Below are 20,156 nucleotides of genomic sequence, written 5' to 3'. Positions count from 1 at the left end.
AACATTCTATTATTATTCAACACAGCATTATTACACTTTACAAAAGTCTTTAATAATAAAGGAAATTAATATTTTAAAATAATATCACTTACTGGTGCTGGCATCATACCCACAGTCATTGGGATCATACCTCCTAGGCAAAAAGAAACCTCACTAAGTTATTCCAATAAATGAGTTAAATATGAAATATCACATATTTAAAATAAAGTAATAAAATTCACTAGTTTCTGCAAATACAATAAAGAATATTTATAGAAAAATTTAAGGAAATACTAAGCTAAAACCAGCAGGAGTAGTTTCCCATAAACTTTCTAATAAACTTGTCATGCCGAGTCTAGCATGGCATTGGCATACAATAATTGCAAAATTTTAACTTTCATTGAATTTGGCACAAAATTTGACAGATGATGTCAACACTTTGGATGTTAAACATGTGTACTGATTCTTATCTATCTAGCTGTCTCCTTTTAGTAGTTACCGTATTAACTTATATCCGAGCAGCCGGACAGACAAACTTTTTCTGAATAGATTTCCTCAAAATTTGATAAAAATCCGGAAATTTGGTTTTAAAGGCCATATACCAAATTTCAATCATTTAGCTCAAACCGTTTTGAGTAATATTTGTCACAGATAGACCGATATTTGCCAAAAATGTGTTGTTTTTTTTTAACTTGGAGAGGTCAGAAATGTGAAGATTTGTCAGAATCTCGAGTTCAAATTTTTTGACGATTGATATACTTTCTTTATGTAAATCAATATAATAGATAAATATCAATATATTAAATAGTATACTAATGCAAAGTAATAAGAAATCATCAGGCAACTTAAGTAATTTAAATTACAAGACTAAAGCTGTTAAAATATATATTTATTTTTCAATTAGACAAAAAAATTATGCATGAAACAAATTTCATAAGTAATTAAAACAAAGGAATTATAAATATAATTCATTGTAACATCTTTATAATTGACAGCAAAGTAAATTAAATTTTTATAGTTAGGTTGAAAAAAAATTTTTTTTTTAACTTTCTTACAATTTTAATTTCTATAAACTAAAACCAAATATTAATAAAGTTTTATATGATGTTTACATATAAACATTTTTACCAGAAAAAAATAATTCAATGTTATTATTTTCTCAAGAGAAGATAATATTTAATTACTTTTTTACAATATTTTGTTTTGAGCATTATGGAAATGATTCCATTGAATTGAAATCAAGATCAACTAAATTCTGATAAGGTTGAAAAATTTTAAAAATAATAATAAATGAATCAATACAATATGCATTAGATTTGGCCTCACAGTAGGTATTGGAAAAAAATATTCAGAATGCAATTTTGATTTTGAAATCAAGAATTGTTACCAAGATTTAATAATGGCTTCAATACATATTGAATAATAATTATAAAAAATATTTTAAACAACTTTTTAACATTAACTGGTTTCTGCAATAAGAAAAGAATTAAAGAGAAAAAAAGAGAAAAGATGAAACTGCATGACTATCAGAGGAACGAATTCGAAGATATTTTCATGAATATACATCAAATTCAATAAAATACAAAAAGTTAAAATTTTGCAAATACCACAAAAAAAATTATTTCTTTAGAATAAATAAGTAAAAGAATGAAGATATTATTTAGAACAGATCTGAATAATTTTTGACATTCAATACAAGAAACAATAACTCTTATGTTTGCATCATTCCTGGTCATAATAAAGATGACTGTGCATCTGTATGAGCTGGCAATCTACCGATTAGCCCATTTGATCAACACTTACCAAACCTGGCATATTTATACTTTGAAGTGCATATATATTTTAAGCTTATTTTCCAATCATATATTTCATATAAAATAAAAAGCTATTCTTGCATATTATATGCACATGAGAAAAAACTAATCTTATGAATGTATTACTATGATGTTGGTTAAAGCTTAAATTAAAATATTATGTTAACTCTCATAACAACTAAAATCTAGAAAAGTACAATTTTTAACATGTTTATATGAAATAAATAAGAAACATTTCTAGGAAAATAAGGGCAAGAAAAAGTTTATTGTAAACTTCAAAATATCTATACAATAGAATTTTGTAGAGCATAATCCATTGCCAAATCTTATTCATAACGAAAAACACTCATTAAATCGTAAATCAAATAATTTTTCCCATAACATCAAACGAATAATGCGCATTTTTGGGGGGAGGGAGCTCAAATTTATAATAATGAAATTTATTATTTATGATGCATGTTGTTTTATAAGAAAGTCACCTAAAGACATCTTTTTTGTCTGCGTTTCTAAAGTTGGAGAAAATGCGGTATAGTGTTAACGTTAAATAATTTTATAGAATATATGGCTAATATTTTATTAGGTGAATGCTTCTCTACATACAATGAAACAGTTTTCATTGGATTCAGCAAACTTTTCATTTCACTGAAGATTGATGCTATACTGACCAAAGTAATTACATCCTCCTCTGAATGAAATCCCTTGCACAACTTTTCGGTGTGATACAGAATGCAATTCCTAGCTATGTTTACAAGTGTACTTACAAGTTATTCAAAAATTTCTCTCTCATATCAAAATTTTAAACACTGATGCTTAACAAAATATATCTAAAAAAAAGCTTAAACTAAACTGCATATTTTAGAATTCCACTTTCAATTTGTAAGAGGGGGGGTATCAAGAAACAAAGATTACTATTTGTTTCAGGATCTTGAAACTATCACTTTTCCACTACTGTACTTCACTAAAGAGCGGTACACAGAATGAAGAGCGGATATTACTAATCCTAATTCTAATAATAATATGAGTTCACCATATTGCTGTAAACATCTACTCCTTTCATTTCTCCACTCATCCCTTTTTTGAGGAAATAAAGGACTCCTGATGTATGTGTAAAATTATAGAGATTCCGAATCCAAAAATAAACAGTAAATAAAGACAGACAGCTATAAAATAGTCAAGATTCTGAATACGACTTCATTATGAATTTTAAATTTTTACATAGATCCTCAGTCCTGAGTCATATATTAAAATATTCTTGAAATACTTAATATTTTATAGTTTTTCGCTGAAATTGAGCATTGAATAATTTATCTCATTTCATTTGATTTGATATTAGACCATTTCATTAACTGTCTCAAAGAATATCCCAACCAGTGCCAGAAGTTCCCCAAAAATAATTTACATAAAATAATGAAATGGCAATATAATGATGATTGTCCCAAAATAGTGATAAGTAAAAATTCGTAACTCAATCAGATTTACATTCCCCCCCCCTTCTTTTTTTAAACTTAACAAAGAATAAAAAAATATTTTCCTGAATATGAGTCACAGGACTATATAAAATGCAGGCTTCTGAAGTTCCTTTAAATAATAGAAAATATTATTATTTACACTATTTATTAATTCACATTACCAAAAATACATACCTATCTCTGCTAATAATAAACATGAAAGTATGAGTTGGCCCCTTCAAGGCAGATCATTAAACTTACTTTGGAAAGAATGTGAGATTTTTTAAAACTTCCATTAAAAATTGAATGAAATTTCAATGTTTTTCATCATAACTTCCAAAATTGCAATACAAAGACAATTTTTACATTGTTGCAAAATACTAATAATTTTCTTTTCAAAATCACCAATTTAGATGCAGCATAATTTTTCCCACATTTAAAATTAAAATTAATTATTAAATTACATATATATTTCCATATACTTTAAAAATATTTTAAGCATGTTTTACGGGTATTTATTTTACTATTATGAAAAATTTCCAGATAGTTTCATTAATACTACAAATCTATCATCCTGCATTTTTTTCCCCTTCATTGTTGATGATGAAAATTCGAAGCTATGGCTGATTTTTCCATAATAAGAAGATATATATATAAAATATGCTTTTAATTTACTTTGATTTTTATTTATAATTAAGATTGAACTTTACAAGTAAGCAATACTAAAAGTTAAATTAAAACTTTCTTGTCATTTAATATAAAATAAATGGATGAATATTATCATTTTTGGCTATTTTACTGTAATGCAGTAAATATTTTTACGAATTACATTTTTTTATTAAATAATCCTCTTAAATATTTTACATAAATTAAGAAAAATATTTTTTTTAATATATATAAATTTTTAATGCTAAACAATTCCACTTTCTGTCATTTTATAATGCTTAGTTTCAACAAGAAAATTCTTCTATCAAGTTGAAGTTTAATAACTTCAATTTTACAAATAACAATTCCAAATTTAGGAGAAGAAAATTAGATATTTCACAATGACCTGAACATTATAATGTTTCCAAAACTACTTGTCAATTAAAATTTAAAGTTAAAAAAATAATTTGTTGAGGAAGCCATTATAAAACTACATACATTATTTAAGTGAACGTTTTAACAATTATTAATTATAGCCAACCAGTTGGCTACTAAAGGTGGCTAATATACAAGAGTTATGTTTATACTTTTAAACTGATAAACTCTCCCCATGAGCCACCTTACAGCAATGTGGCAACATTTTGTTTTCAATTCAAATTATAAATACATAGAAACACACCAGACAAATCTTTGGTGAAATGGGGAACTGAATTTATAATCATCAGATCTTGGAAGTCAAGGTTTGGCTAAAATGATTTCAACTGTCTCCCATATTAAATTTCAATAAATAATAAAACTGAAATAGATATTCTTACTTCAATATTTATAATTTTATTTAAAATACTAATAAAATTATTTTACATTGTTCTAAAATAACATATACAATACAAAAACTAAATTTAATGGGAAGATGTAAGTTATGAAAAGGCAAAGTATAGACTCACCCATTGGTGGAACAGCATAAGGCGGTGGCATCATTGGAGGCATAGGAGGAATGCCAGGTATAGGTAATGGAGGACCTGGGGGAAACGACATCTTCGGCACAGCTTTAATAAACTTCACTGGAAAAAACTAAAAAAATAAAGATTCCTTAAAATCAATTAACCAAAAAACAATCCTCTTACAAAGGGCAGGAGAACTAACTTCAGGAAGTGGAAAAGAAGTAGTACATCTGAGAATAGCAGGAACATTTCAGCATGCTTCTTATTTAAATAAGTACACACATTTAAAGATACATACATATATATATATATATATATATATATATATATATATATATATATATATATATATATATATATATATATATATAAGTGGGAGGGGGGTAAAAACTCAAGTTATCACAGTACATACATCACAAAGAAAAACATTACAATACTAGTAAGAAAATAATAGGAAAGCAAATTCAATAAGAAAACAATATAACTTTAATTTTCAAAATTATTAATCAATAATTGTAAATAAGAAGGGATGTAAAACTTTCTTCAAATATTAATTAAAAAGAATTATAATTTTCATAAGAAAAAATAATTTCAAAAAGAATTGATTTTAACTTTTATATGAAACAAAAATTAACAAGACATACTTTTAATTTAAATTAAAATCTGAAAAAGAAATAAAAATTTAACCAAATTTTTTACTTCACACGATTGTGAGGAATTATATTACTTTCCAAAATCTTGATATAAACTGAAACTAAAAATAAAGTTTCAGAAAAATATAATCTTATATTTATACATTCTGAAAATATTTCCAATAATGTAGCATTAAATAAACAGTATATGCTAGTTTAACCTTGCAAATGAAAAAATATTTTTACAAAAGAAAGTTTGTCATCCCAACATGAATATAACAAAAAGTTTTGAGAAAAGAAGAAAACAAAATAAATAACTCAAAAGGTAACAGCCTCCAAAATGAAATATGTTTCTTAAAAATGAACATATAAAAATCAAAGGAGTTAGAGTGAAATGAAAATTAGTTAAAAGTTTAAGGGTAAAAAATTCAATATTAACATACCCTATAATTACTACTTAGCCAATGTGCAAAATGACTACTGATTAAAATTCTCCCTGTTAATAAAGTACAAGCAATCATAAAACAAGTTCATAATATTAAATGCAGGCAAAAGCTACTCTGAATTCAAAAAATAATGATTCATGCTTCAATCCGTAAAACAATAATAAAAAAAATCTTAAATGCACATAGCAGAACCTTAATTTTTAACTCATAAACACTAGTTTTTATAAATTGTTAATACATTATTAATAATCAAGTAAAACTGACACTATAAGTACTATACAGACTATAATCACAATCTGGAAAATATTCAGTGTGTCAGGAATACAAAAACATGCAAAATCACTTTAAAGATTATCTTTTTAAAAAGCTATACATTAGCCAACTGAAAGGTGGGGAAAGTTAAAATAAAAGATCTTACTGGTTGTTGTTTCATCCTCTAGTATAAAAAAATACTCAGATTAAACTCAGATTTATTATAATTTCCAAACATATAATTTTAAAAGAAATTACACTCATAAAGTATAAAATTTTTTTTACAATTAACAATGAAAAAAAACACTTCAATAAAACTAAATGTAATCATTAAAATCAATGCACTAAAATCAACATGTACCAAATTTTAACAAGATGCTGTATCACTATAAACACTGACAGCTCAAAATAAGTTATATACTTTTGTTTCTGAAAAAAAAAATCACTTATTTTTAAAAAAAGCTTTAATTTCTAAGTCTTTAGCAGAGAGGCCGACCTACTGGTACATAAAATACAGAATGTCTGGAAAGTATCATCACACTTATATTAATTAAAAATAAACAAAGATATTTTCTTATGGTTTTTTTTTTTTTTTGTCTCATAAAGAAAATATTAAAGGGTTTCTTTTTTTTCTTTTGCCATGTTATATTGCAAGATTTCAACATGCATACCTTAGTCATGCACAACACATCTGAGTCTTTATGAAATTTCTAGCCACATTCCTAGAAGCATTGCAGGATCAATGTTCTGAATAGTTATTGTAATTTGACTTTTCGTCATGAATTGGAGACTGGTAAACAATGTTTCTCTCATATCCTGATAAGACATTTCAAAGTATAATGTCTGAAGATCTAGATGGCCACGACATCAGACTTCCTTTCCCTACCCATCGCACAAAGAATTTTTCATTCAAAATCTTTTACACTTCCAAATTCCAGTGTAGTATTAACCTCTCCTACTAGAAAATGATATTAGGCTGCAAGTCCTCTACTTGAAGAAATGTGAAAATTTATTTCAAAAATTCAGAATAGACAGTGACTTTGGGGGGGGGGGCATTATTCAATGAACCACATCACTCATTCATTCAAGTCTAGGGTTTGTCTCTTGCCTCCAACAATAGAGGAATTTCTAATCCCCAAATTTGAGTATTGTGCCAGTTAATAATACTTGATACATGAAACATTGCCTATTACAAAAACAATACATGTTGTAGAAAATTTTCATCCTCCTCCAATCATATGTATAATTTCTTTTACAAATGTTCATTGTTGAGACTTATGATTATGCTTTAACTCATGCAAAAATTGAAGGTTATAAGCATAAAGCTGTAACCTTTTATGCACTATGCTGTGACAATCGATGGCAGTATTTGTAACTTCTGAAACATGTAGTAAATCAGTTCACAAGAACTATGAAAGAAGCATTCATCAATTCATGTAATGCCATCACAGCTTTTGCCAGGGCAGCCAGATTTTCATTTTGACAGTATGCTACTTGTCCTCGTAAATCTTTTATACCACATACAAAACTGTGGATTTTGTAGGTAGATTTCCATTGTAGGTAATCTGAAATGTATCGGTAACCATGCTGTAGATTCAAATTCAATAAGCCATGCTACAATTTATACTCATTTTTGGGGATGAAGCCATTCTGAAACAATGTTACAAAATGTTGATGTAGGGCCATCTAGTTTACATATCATTAAAAAGAAACTTTAATATTTTCTATAAGGGAAAAAAAAACATATGAAAATCTTTGTTTGCTTACTTTTAATTCATTTTTGGAAGTGTCCTATGCTTTTCAGACATATCATATATTCTCTTTACAGACAAATTAATATATATATAAAAATTGGCATTCAAAATTTCTTTGCTGTGAATCATCGGCAATCTTATTATGCAATTGGATATCCATCTTAATTTGCAATGATTAATTTTTAAATGTAAATTTTTTAAAAATGCAAGAAACAAAAGTTAAAAAAAAAAAAATTCAAAAGAATTTTGAAAAAGGTAAGACAGGATCAAACCATTTTATTTAAACTATTATATTGTTTTGTTTTCTTCCTTGGAAAATAAATTAAAAATCATTTAGATAATGTCAACTCTAATTATATTCCTCCTTTAAAAAACAATATTCATTTTATCATCATTGCAAATATATTTTTAAAATCTATAAGTTATCTGACAGATAAAATTTTTTTAACTCAGTCATCACTGCCAAATTCTGGTCAAATTGCAGACCTTTCCTGCCACAAAAAATAATAAAAATCATAAAATTCTTAAATTCATAATAAAAATGTTCATTCAATTTTAATATGCAAAAATAGTTAAAATGATGCAATAAATTCTTAAATCCAACACACTATTCACAAACACCAGACATTAACAGAAACAAATATTAGAATATAAATCAAGAAATATCCAAGAAATTAAGAAATATTTAAAAAAAAAACAAAAAAAACTCAAGAATAATTTATCACTCGAACTCCAGAAGATTATTTAAAAAATAAAATCCAAACTAGAATGCATAATAAATTTATTTAATTGCACTGGCAGAGTTTCATGGTGAAAACGAATGGCTATTATCAATAAGCAAGCATCCCTTAAAGAAAGAATAAAACTGATCATTATAAACTATTTATTATACACCTAGTATAGAGCAAAATAATCTCTTTCCCCTCAAAATCAAATTATAGCTATCTTTACTATAGTAGCAGAGAAGATTTTTATCAAATATTTTTCAAACATGGATAATGCACTAGCATATATATATATAACATTTATATATATATATATTTAAATGGTGCTATGTTTGATATTTAGAACATATTCTGTTGACAACTTCTTCAATCTTACCCATTTTCAAGATTATCTATTTAGATGACATGTTTTATTTCAGAAACATGTAATTTTGATAGGGATTCTTCAGATGGTAATAGCATGAATTTTGCATAATTTTTATTTTAAATATATCTATAAGCAATATAATTCTAGATATATGAAACAGGAAAAATTCGTTCCGCAGTTAAAAAGTAATTATCTTATTGTCAGAACATATTATCTTTTATATGCTTTTATTTAGCTCAACTTGCTTCATATTAGAAAGAATTTTGTAATTGATTTTTAACTCATTTCCAAAGAAAAGAATCTAAAAAAATTTTGTACACTAATGTATGTTATTTTAATACTTTTACAATTCTTAACTATCAATTAATTAAATTTCGATTCTACATAAAGGATTCAACATAGAAAATTTGCAAAAAGGGGGAAAAAATTAGTATTTATTATAATTGAATTATAAAGTAAAGATCAAGAAACAGAAATTAAAACCTTTATAGTGCAATAATAAAAGTGTTTGAAAAAGTTTTTTAATTCATATATTATTGATGTTTATTTCAAATGGGGAAAGTCTTTGCACCTAACAATACCCACATTTTTTTTTTTTTTTTTTACATGCACTATGGTATCTATTCTATGACACTAACCTATTTCAGCACCTATTCTATGGTCATTTTATATTATGTTTCACTTACCAGTTAAAAACAGTCAACAGAATAGCTGCAGGATTCTTCATGAAGATATTTATACATTATTTAAATCAAAATTTGTTCAAAATATGATTAAATAATGACTGGAGTAATATTTTAAACAATTGAAATAAAACTTAAAATTATAATTAGGTAATTTTCACTGATTACAAATAATTATTTCATTTTCATTAATAAAAAAGAAAGCTGATAGAAATTAAATTTTATGAATGTGAACAAAGCATACAAATAATATAACTACATGGCCCTAATAACTTTTTTACATCTACAAAATTTTAAATAATTTCTTAGCAAAGAACCAATAGTACTTTCTCAAAAATAATTAATTTACATTGTTAACAAGTCAAAAACACAATATATACAGTGCAAGCTTACAAAATCACAAAAATATACAAAATACACCACACAAGACACAAATTACAAAACGAAAATTGCTACCTAGCAGCCTCAAATCTTTATGCAATATTTAGAGAGAAAAAAAAAAGTTGCTGGTTAAAATTTGTTTCGAAGTAATCGGTATTAAAAAACAAGTAATTAAACTTGAGTCAATACTATTTTATTTGTTACCTAATAATATAACCGACTATTACCTGAACTACTTAAAATAAATGTTCACTATGAACATTCTTTTAACAACAATAGATATTTAATTCAAGCTTTATTTAAATATTTCATTTCTCCAAATATGTTAACAATATATTTAACATCAAAATCCAATAAACAAGTTTTTGCAAATAACAATTATATTAACATGTATGCAGGAAATGGTTGAATTCTGCATTAACATTTTAAAAAATCTTAGATGCATTTTAGTTAATGCCTTAGTTCTCTATTTGAATTTAATTTCTTAATAATAACTATCAAATCAGAATTTACATATAACTAGAAAACAAATTTAAAAACTATTTTTAGCTTTAATATAAATTAATATTGGACTGTAAAAAAAATATTAAAAATGTATTCTTGCTTTTTTTTAGGCATTCATATCAAATTTCCAAATAATTTTTTATATTGATCAAATAAAAGAAAGTAATACAATTTTATAGAATGAAATCAAATATTTTTTTTACATAAAAATAAACTTAAAATGCTTACTAATTATAAGATGCATGATCTTTTAAAAATTGAGTGATAAAAAGATAATTTAATTAATAAGCAATTTTTGTTTAATGTTTAAATTTAATATTACTTTATTATGTTTTTTATAATTATGAATTAATAAAAATGAAAGGATGCTAAATATTATTGAATTCTATATTTTAATGAAACATTCACTAGTAAGATGTCAAATGCTAGAATATGTAACAATTATTTGGTTCTGAAAATCAATTTTATTATAACTAAAATTGTAAACATTTATATTTGTGACATTTATAGTAATAATATTTTCTACTTTAACATATGATTGGAAGTAACACATGAAATATAAATGTATATGAAATACTCAGCAGCAGGCATACCAAATGAAGATCACCACAAATATATTCAGAGATTTCAAAGAGTTTGATGAAGCACTCATGCAAAAAAAAAAAAATAAAAAAAAAAATAACCATATTTCACAAAAAAATGGATGCAAATGCAAAATATCAAAACATTAAACAAAAAATATCTCTGGTCCTAAACAAAGAAATTTAATAATGATCTTTTAAATCAGTGAAAATCATATTTATGATCTCATCTCTTTCTACAGAAATAATCTTGAAGTATAATCTGCAAGCCAATATTTAAATAAAGTCTATCTTTAAAAAAAAAATTCTTTTGTATGCTTTGTACAAAATCCGAAAGATTTATCATACTCAAGTCAATATTTAATACAGCAATACATTCTCACTTGCATAATTTTTTAACACTACAAATTCAAAAGATTATAGACAATATACAGCATGCACATAATACAGATATGCAACACTTCAAGCCATATTCCAGTTTATATTTACAAAACATCTTTCAAAGTGAATAAATGTTAGTAGCTTTAATAAAAAAGATTTACTTCAAATAACAATAAGGCAGAATTCTTAAAAAAGTCTTTGAAAAGAATTTTCGAAAAACAGACCAAAACCAAAAGGAAAGTGACATCAAGCACACAATGGTTAATTTGCAAAGCAAGAAAAGTGAAAGTGCAAACACCACACAAATACGTAAGCATGCAAAAAAACCATGAAGCAACCGACGACTGTATATTCAATCTAAGAACACAAAGCAAGGCAACAGATTAACCCTTACCAAACTGGATTATTAGTTGACCAGATGCGTAGAAACTTGTTATTCCTTTATGTCCTAGCAAAGTTTTTTTTGTTATTACACTTGGTAGCATTGAAGGATACAGTAAGTCAAATCACCTTTCGAAATAATATTTGCCTAACTGAATACCTCATTAATAAAGCAAGGAAAATGCTCATCTGAAGCAGAGGGATACTATGAACAGAATTTCAAGATAGGAACATTCTAAACTAATATTTGTTGGTGCATATAACAGGAAACTTTAAAAAAAAAGAGAGAGAGAGGTGAAAATAGGACATATATTACAAAGGATAATTACTATAATATGCAAGGAATGTTTCTTTTATTATTATTTAAGTAAAAATGAGGCACATAATTAAATTTTGGCATAGTTATTAAGATAGAAAAATATATTAAATCAATTTTCCTCTTTTCACAGACTTTTAATAATTTTTAGGAAAAAAAAATCAAAACATACTTAAGTATGTATAACAATGTAATATATATATTATTCCTTTACAGAATGTTGCAATGGAAAATATATACTATATTTAAAAAAAAAAAAAAAAAACAGAATTTGGACCACATTTTAAGATATCTATAAAAAAATTAACTCTAAAATTCCTCTTCTTTATAAATTATCATGTTTTACATGAAAAATTAATAATTCTGACTATATCTTGAAATTAAAATTTTACAAAACCCATAAATGCAAAGAGGGAACAGCAGTGCATTAATTATCAGAAAAGAATATCAGAAGAAAATTAATTTTTAAACACATTTACTATTGAATCTGTTCAATGGCAAACTAGTTATTAAAGTTAAACTTTTAAGTTTATTTTCCTAATGGAAAAATTGAGCATTGAATCCACTTTTGTACAGGAGAGAAAAATTTATAAATTAGGAGAATACAAAACCAAAACAGAAATAAACTAAGAAAATTTTTCCAATAAATCAAATTGCAATAAAATTTTATTGTATGGACCTGATAAATTATTTCAATAGTTTAGCAATTTTATTTAGGATTCAGGAAATAAAAAAATACCAATATAATGATACTGATTTTTTCATATTTATAAAGCTTCCTCTTTCAAAAGTACTTTACTAGAAAAAATCTGCCCATTTCGTTATTAAAAAACATTATTTAATTTCTATACATATCCAAGCCATAATTTCATTTATATTTTCTACATAGAGAATATAGGGAACGGAAAACAGGCAGAAACATTTAAAATATATTCTTATCATTCAGCCTCTTTGGAAGGAGAAATTAATTTTATAGGGAAAAAAATTTAGAATACACATTAAATATGATAAATTTTGAGTGAATACATATTTTAAACTTTTAACTTTCAGTTTAGAGGGCTTGAATTTATCTCCTAAACCACTATGTCATTCTTAGTAGAATGCAAAGCAAAAATTACAATAATATTATAAGCCCTCTACTGTAGATCCAATTACTTGCTGATTAATGTTATTTTAATAACATTACAGAAAATTTTACTAAGAAACTAGAATACATGATATAAAAATAATTCCTTCAAAGTAAAAGAATTCAATTATTATGAAACCTTTATTATTTAATTCAATAATAATAAAAACACACTGATATTTATTTTTCTACTATTTGAGGTTAAGATATGACGAATTTCTTATTCAAAAATAAACAATGTAAAATATCATCTTTATAAATTAATAATATTATATATATGTTATATAATTAATGAATGAGGGGAAAAATTTAATTAAAAAAAATTAATGATCAAGCAAAAAACTTTCTAAACAGCTTCAAATAAGGCAACAAAATAGGATGTACAATGCTCAAGATTTCCATTTTATTCAGAGATCATTAAAATGTTGTTATGCATGTTGATAATAAATCAAATATAGTACAAAAAAAGTAGAAAATTTCAATATGAATTGAATTAAAAAAATATAAATCTCGTAATGTTCATATTAAATGTAATAAAAAGAAGACTCTTAAACAGCTACATCCATGAAGTTGTATAATCATTTCAATAAATTCGACTGAATAAGTATAAGACTAAGTACGAGTGACTTAGATTAAAACAATAAATAAATTAAGCATATAAACCAATAGTTTAGTTACAACTCAACTGCAAATAAATTTTAAATTATGATATACATAATTATCTGAATATTAATATTTGTAACTCCTTAAATATATCTTTATAGCAGCTCCACCTTGTAAATTATAATTTTAATTTAAAATTGAAGCGTGCATAAATCTTTTAAATTCATCTCATTTCAAGCAAAAACAAAAAAAAAGGACTTTATGTAAGTTTTTCTAAAGCACTATCCATACCAAATTAAAGACTTCAAAATGCATTGAGATTTGATTTACAATTCAAATTCAGATTATTTAATAATTCTATTTCCAAATTAAAGATTAAAAGCATTCAATATAAAATTATCAGAAATAAAATTGAAATAGTATGATTAACTTTTAAATTATCAACCTTATGCCAAAAAGCATCTATAAAAACATTTGTCGTAAATTTTTTTTTGGAATTAAATTAATAGAATAATTTTTTTAATAAAACCTTTAATGTAAACATAGCAACAAATTTTAACTACTTAATGTAAACAGATCATATACTCATTCAAGTTTTAATTACTATTAGATGAAATATCATTCAAAATCTTTACCTTTAATGTTAAATTTTCAAGCATAGCAGTAGTTGTTCATAACGTGAAAAAATGAAATTCTAAGAACCCCTTCCCCCAATAAATATGTTACTTATGGACATTCAGCAGTTCTGACATTCAATGTGCAAGTAGACTTTTTTATGTGTTTATAAATTTTATGCAACTTTACAACAACAATAAATGCAACTTTAAAAGTTACAGTAGGCAAAATTATCATTAATGTATAAAAGGATTATTTCAATAAAATTTTCACAAAAGGGAAAGCAATATGAGGAAAATACTAATTTACAGATAAATCACTAAAGATAAAGTATTTAAAAATTCAGTGCATAATGGAAAAAAAAATAACATTTAAGGATATTAAGTAAAAAATAATTTCATTAAAGAAAAATATGAGTACTAATCTTCATAAACCGTAGCCAATTCGGCAATCAGAAAGCAAGGACAAAACTAAAGAATTATGGTAAAACTGCCTAATTGCAATTTTTTTTATAGCACACAAAATTGCCATAAATGGTTATCTAATTGTATGTGTTAATCAATATTCAGTGAGTTTTCTGCATTAGGCATAACTAGGTAAACAGTGGCAAAAAAAAAAAAAAGTGTCAGGTTCTTTCATTTTACCATAAAAACAGTTTGTAACCCTAATTAATAAACAAGCAAAAGAAAAAAATTTAAACTCTTTTTAAAATTATAATTATTGGACAAAAAAATTGCTAAGTATTTTTACATTTAATTTAGCATTAATAAGTTTTCATAAAACTGAATTTGAATGTGCATTATGCAAGATATTTATGCATAAAAGAAGGGAAAAAAGCATGCAGTTTTATTTGACCATCCCAATATAAGCAAATATATCCGAAATTAAAAACAAATTTTCAAAACTACATTCCTTAATTTATTTCATTCAGATGGGAAAATATTATAAAGTTGAAGGTAATTAATTTTTAAGAAAAAAGTTCATAATCCAAATAATTTATTACAATCATAAACTCATAAAAATAATGTCTATGTAAAAATATTTGTAGCAATTTTGTTAACATTTTATGTAGTATGGCTTAGTTTTATTAATATCTTATTTTATCTTAGTACTAATTAAGCCGATTATGTAAAAATTCGAACAATGTAAAATAAAAACAGAATAATTGAGTGTGGGACAATTATACAAAATAAATTACTCTTTTCCAATTACTAACATACTAATAAGAATCATTATATCAGTTACCTCAATCATACTAAATAGTAAACAAATAAATACATAAAATTAAATAATTTGAATTTACCATAATATGTTGTAAAAAAAAAAGAAAATCTAATGTAGATAAATAATATTATTAAAAATAGCAACACTTTATCAATACACAAAAGTTGCAAAATTTAAAACTAACCATGTAACTATTTTTAGCTATCTTCTTTTAACAGCTTCCCATCTAAAAGAAAAAGGAAAATGTTTGATTAATCAACAGAATAAGGGTTTTAAAATTCTAATAATTAAAATTTTTCAATTTTAGTCAATACATAAAAACTGAAATCGCTTGAAAACTCTAATGCACGTTTCTACAATCAAATTACATAATTAATAACAATGTCATTCATCAAACAAGCAAAAAGTGCACAGAGGAACAATTTACATAAAATTATAACAGCATCTATGAATCACAGCGCCGCAATTCAATGTCATTGCGATAATTGAGTAAAATATGTTTGGACATTTTTGAAATATTTTTAAATTAATTGGACAATTTGCACTTCAATAAAGATATATTTTTTAAAAACATAATGGAAAGAATATGAAAAATTTCTTAAAATACTTTTCTAGATATATTTTACTTTCATAATTATACAGAAACTTCTCTTTTACAAAATATCAATGAAGTTCTAAAAAATATTTATCGGCCATTTGTAATTCGTACCTGGTGTGGAAAAGGCAAAGAAAATAAAATGTATATATTTAGCACACTGAAGAAAGCACAATTTTCTCGAAATGAATAAGATTTTCTTATCTTTCAGAATTAAATTTATAACTATTCAAATGATACAGCGTCAGAAAAAAAAATAATTTTTTTAGAAATTAAAAACTCATCTAAGTTCAGTTACAAAGATCTCTAAAACAATTTCTAAAGAGTTGAGTTGTCAAAATGCTTCTCATATCAGACTTTGAAATTATAGCTGTGGATTTATCTTGCGATAATTATTGCATTTAAAAGTAACCAGAAATTATATTAAATGGCCAAAGTTTATAAATGCAATGTTTTAGTATGAATTAGTGTACATCAATTAATTAAGAACTTTAAAATAAATCATTATTTCGCGGACTTATCAGAACACCAAATAATCTTTTCCAACCGGTTATTTAATTTGTGAAATATAATGAAAAAAGAACAATTATATTTGAAAATAATGGGAGGAAACTGACGATCTTATTAAATTTAACAATATTTTTTTGACCAAATTCTTTCTTATTTTCTTGACACAAGCAGCCAACAGCAATGCAATGATTTGTAAAAAGAGTTATCATTAATGATTTCGCTTATTTTTTTATAACAGTAATAATAATTATATGTATGTTAAGTTCATAAGTATTTTCTATTCACATTTTGAAAAATGCCAATCATTTAAACTATTAAAAATATACAATTTTATATTTATGTCCCACAAAAAATTATTCTAACTTAAAATCTCTAATTATTCCAACCACTTAAATTAAATTAATTTATATTATTAAAATACAAATATTAGATAAAAATTAAAATAACAATAATGCAAAATAAGTATTTATTATACTTAATTTATTTAAATTTAAATTATTTCTTAAAATTTAAAGTGTCAAATAAAAATTTATAAAAACTGAAAATGTTTTATTATTTGGAAAGAGAACTCGGACCTGCTGGAAGCAAGCAGCTAATTAAGAAATGCTGCATGTTTTCATGTTTTTTACCCAAAGTTACAATTTTCCGAAGTGAGAGATGCAGCTAAGCGCATTATGCCGTATTTTCAGGAATCGTTTTGATATCGCAGAAATGAATTTGAATCTTGTGCTAAATTATGAATTTTTACTTCAAGCATATTGGAGGGATAAATTCTTCTATTTTGTAGAGTTGCAATTTTTAAGAACTTTAAAAAATTCCCATATGTAAGTAAAAAAAAAAAAAAAAAAAAAAAAAAAGGCATTTCAAATATAAAATTCATCTATAAAGAAGCAGTGTACCATTAGGCTGTCATCTGTAGTTCTAAAAGGAAACAAAATGGTATATTTCCAAAATTTTCTAAATTTCAAAGTGCTAAGTATATATTTTTTGAAAATTTTAAAATAGATGTCCTTCTTTGTGAATACTATACCAAAATGGAAAAAGCATTTGGTATTGATCGCTGCCCTTCGGCTATTGGTTTTAAAGATCAAGAGTTTCAAGCTTTAAGCAGAATGTGCTTTTTTCATTATTCTAGAGAATTCTTGACTTAATTATAAAGTAGAGAAAAGCACAAAAAGAATATTGTCGGTAACATATTTTATGTATTAACGCTCCTATATAAAAATGCGCCAAGAGTAAAAACCAAAACCTACGCCCCTTCCCTTTCTCTTTTCTTTTAACGCAAATTCTTCTTCTTCTTTTTTTTTTTTCTAATTTTTATGCTAAGGAATACAAAAAATGAAAGAACACTTAAACCTAAATAATAATATACAAAACATTTTGGAATTTATATGATTTAAACATTTCAAATAACTTTGCAATGATCTTTGTATTGATAGAGTATTGAATATAAGGCGTATCATTTCCAAAAACGTTTGAAAAACAAATTTTATATGAAAAAAAAGCTTGAAATTTTTATGCTAAGTTTTACAGAAAAGAACTCTTATACATTAGAAAAATACAAATCAAAAATGATTTTTATTACTTCATACTTGAAAAAAATATAAAATGTGTACCAATCTCTTAATCCATCAAAAAAATATGTGTGTGTGTATGTACGTAATAACATTTTAAAGTCTAATTAATTTGTTATCGTTGTTCCTCGCACAAATTATGCCTCCTGGGATGAAATAAATCGAAGTTAAAATTTCAAGTCTCTTCTCAACCAAGCATCTGCTAAAATAAGTCTATACATAGAGAGTGTTTTTTTTTTTAAACTGACGGTACTCAGAGACCTCTGCAGCTTGAAGTATCAGCCGCAAAACCACCAAATTTTGTACGGGAACTATTAACAACATGGGGGAAAAGGAATCCGTGAAAAAAAATTAGTTCTAGAAGTTGCCGATAGAGGAAAATGTGGCGCTTTATACTTTCAGACAGCTAAAATCTTGCATAAAACACGGGGAATGCAAAATCCTGATTACGTAGTCGACACCAGGGCCAGTATTTTGAGTTATAAAGAAAAAGCGGAGCATTGAAAATTATTTCAAGTATCAATTGATTTGTAAAATGCGTCTCACTTTAGCACAGCGTGCATTACTTGTGAAGCTCTTTTATCTTAATCAATCGAATGCAGCGGCCGCTCTTCGCGAATTTAGAAGTCGTAAAGGACCTCTATCAATTAATGCAGTGAAAGTAATGATTAAAAAATTTTGAAAAAACAGGTTCTCGTGCAACTCTGCCTATTAGAGGGCGGAAACCGGTATCGGAGGATACGATTACTGATGTTGCGACTGCAATCGTTGAAAGAAATCAGACGAGCACTGCTGGTAATAGCAGCACACGTGGAGTTGCTGGATGTTAGTGCTTCAATAAATGGGAAGTTTTAAGAAAAATTCTTCAAATTTATCCATATAAAATTAGCCTTTTGCATGAATTAAAGCCTACAGATTATGATCTTCGATTAACAATTGCTTAATGAATGGAGATCCAAGATTGAGGTCGACGAGGCTTGGCCTTGGACAATTCTCTGGAGTGATGAGGCCCATTTTTATTTGAATGGGATTGTTAACACTCAGAATTCTAGAATTTGGGCACCTGAACAACCCTATGCATTTCAAGAAATCCTACTCCATTCTCAAAAAGTAACTGTTTGGTATGGTTTTACAGCATATTTTATCATCGGACCATAGTTTCTTAAAATTATTACCCTAGCAGGATCACAGACCTGTTCCGTAAACGTTCAAAGTTATCATGATTTGCTGAGTAGTTTTGTTATCCCACAACTTCAGCAAAGGCAATGCTTAGATAAAATTGTCTTTATACAGGATGGAGCACCGCCATATATTGATATATGCGTACAGAAACTGTTGCACCATTACTTCACGGAAGAAAGAGTCATTAGTCGCTGTTTTCGTGTTGCATGGCCACCTCGCTCCTCGGATCTAACCCCATGTGACTTTTTTCTGTGCAGTTATTTAAAATCGAAGGCTTATATCGGTGGAGTCTCGAACTTAACAGTTTAAAAAGAAAACCTAACATGGGCTGTTATGACATGTCTCTTGAAATGTTGCATTCAGCTGTAGAGAGTATGGTGTACAGAATGCTACGCTTAGTCCAAGAAAATGGAGGTCATATTGAAAATAGTGAATATCTTCCTAGGAAAAGCGATTCTACTGATTAAAAACAAAAGAACAAAGAATAAAAAGGAAGT

General features: G+C 25.8%; 1 protein-coding gene across 6 annotated transcripts in view; it reads right to left on the bottom strand.

Moving 5' to 3' along the window:
* LOC129974901 (RNA-binding protein 25-like) overlaps window positions 1-16,703 on the bottom strand; it is a 51,108-nt gene extending 34,405 nt beyond the window's left edge. The window contains exons 1-5 of one of the 6 annotated variants that reach the window (XM_056087683.1): window positions 16,508-16,703; window positions 15,983-16,024; window positions 11,928-11,981; window positions 4,831-4,957; window positions 93-133 (exon numbers count right to left, since the gene is read on the bottom strand). In XM_056087683.1, the coding sequence (XP_055943658.1) occupies window positions 93-133; window positions 4,831-4,921 (132 nt within the window). In that variant the 5' untranslated portion in view covers window positions 4,922-4,957; window positions 11,928-11,981; window positions 15,983-16,024; window positions 16,508-16,703. Of the gene's footprint in view, window positions 1-92; window positions 134-4,830; window positions 4,958-5,902; window positions 5,956-11,927; window positions 11,982-15,982; window positions 16,025-16,507 lie in introns of all 6 variants that reach the window. The other 5 variants (XM_056087685.1, XM_056087682.1, XM_056087684.1 and 2 more) reach the window with 5 other exon arrangements.
* Window positions 16,704-20,156: the final 3,453 nt, after the last annotated feature.

This window comes from Argiope bruennichi, chromosome 7 (genome assembly GCF_947563725.1).
Source record: "Argiope bruennichi chromosome 7, qqArgBrue1.1, whole genome shotgun sequence".
Lineage (NCBI taxonomy): Eukaryota > Metazoa > Arthropoda > Arachnida > Araneae > Araneidae > Argiope > Argiope bruennichi.
The sequence above is the reverse complement of the archived record's forward strand: the minus strand, read 5'-3'. Positions and strand labels throughout refer to the sequence as shown.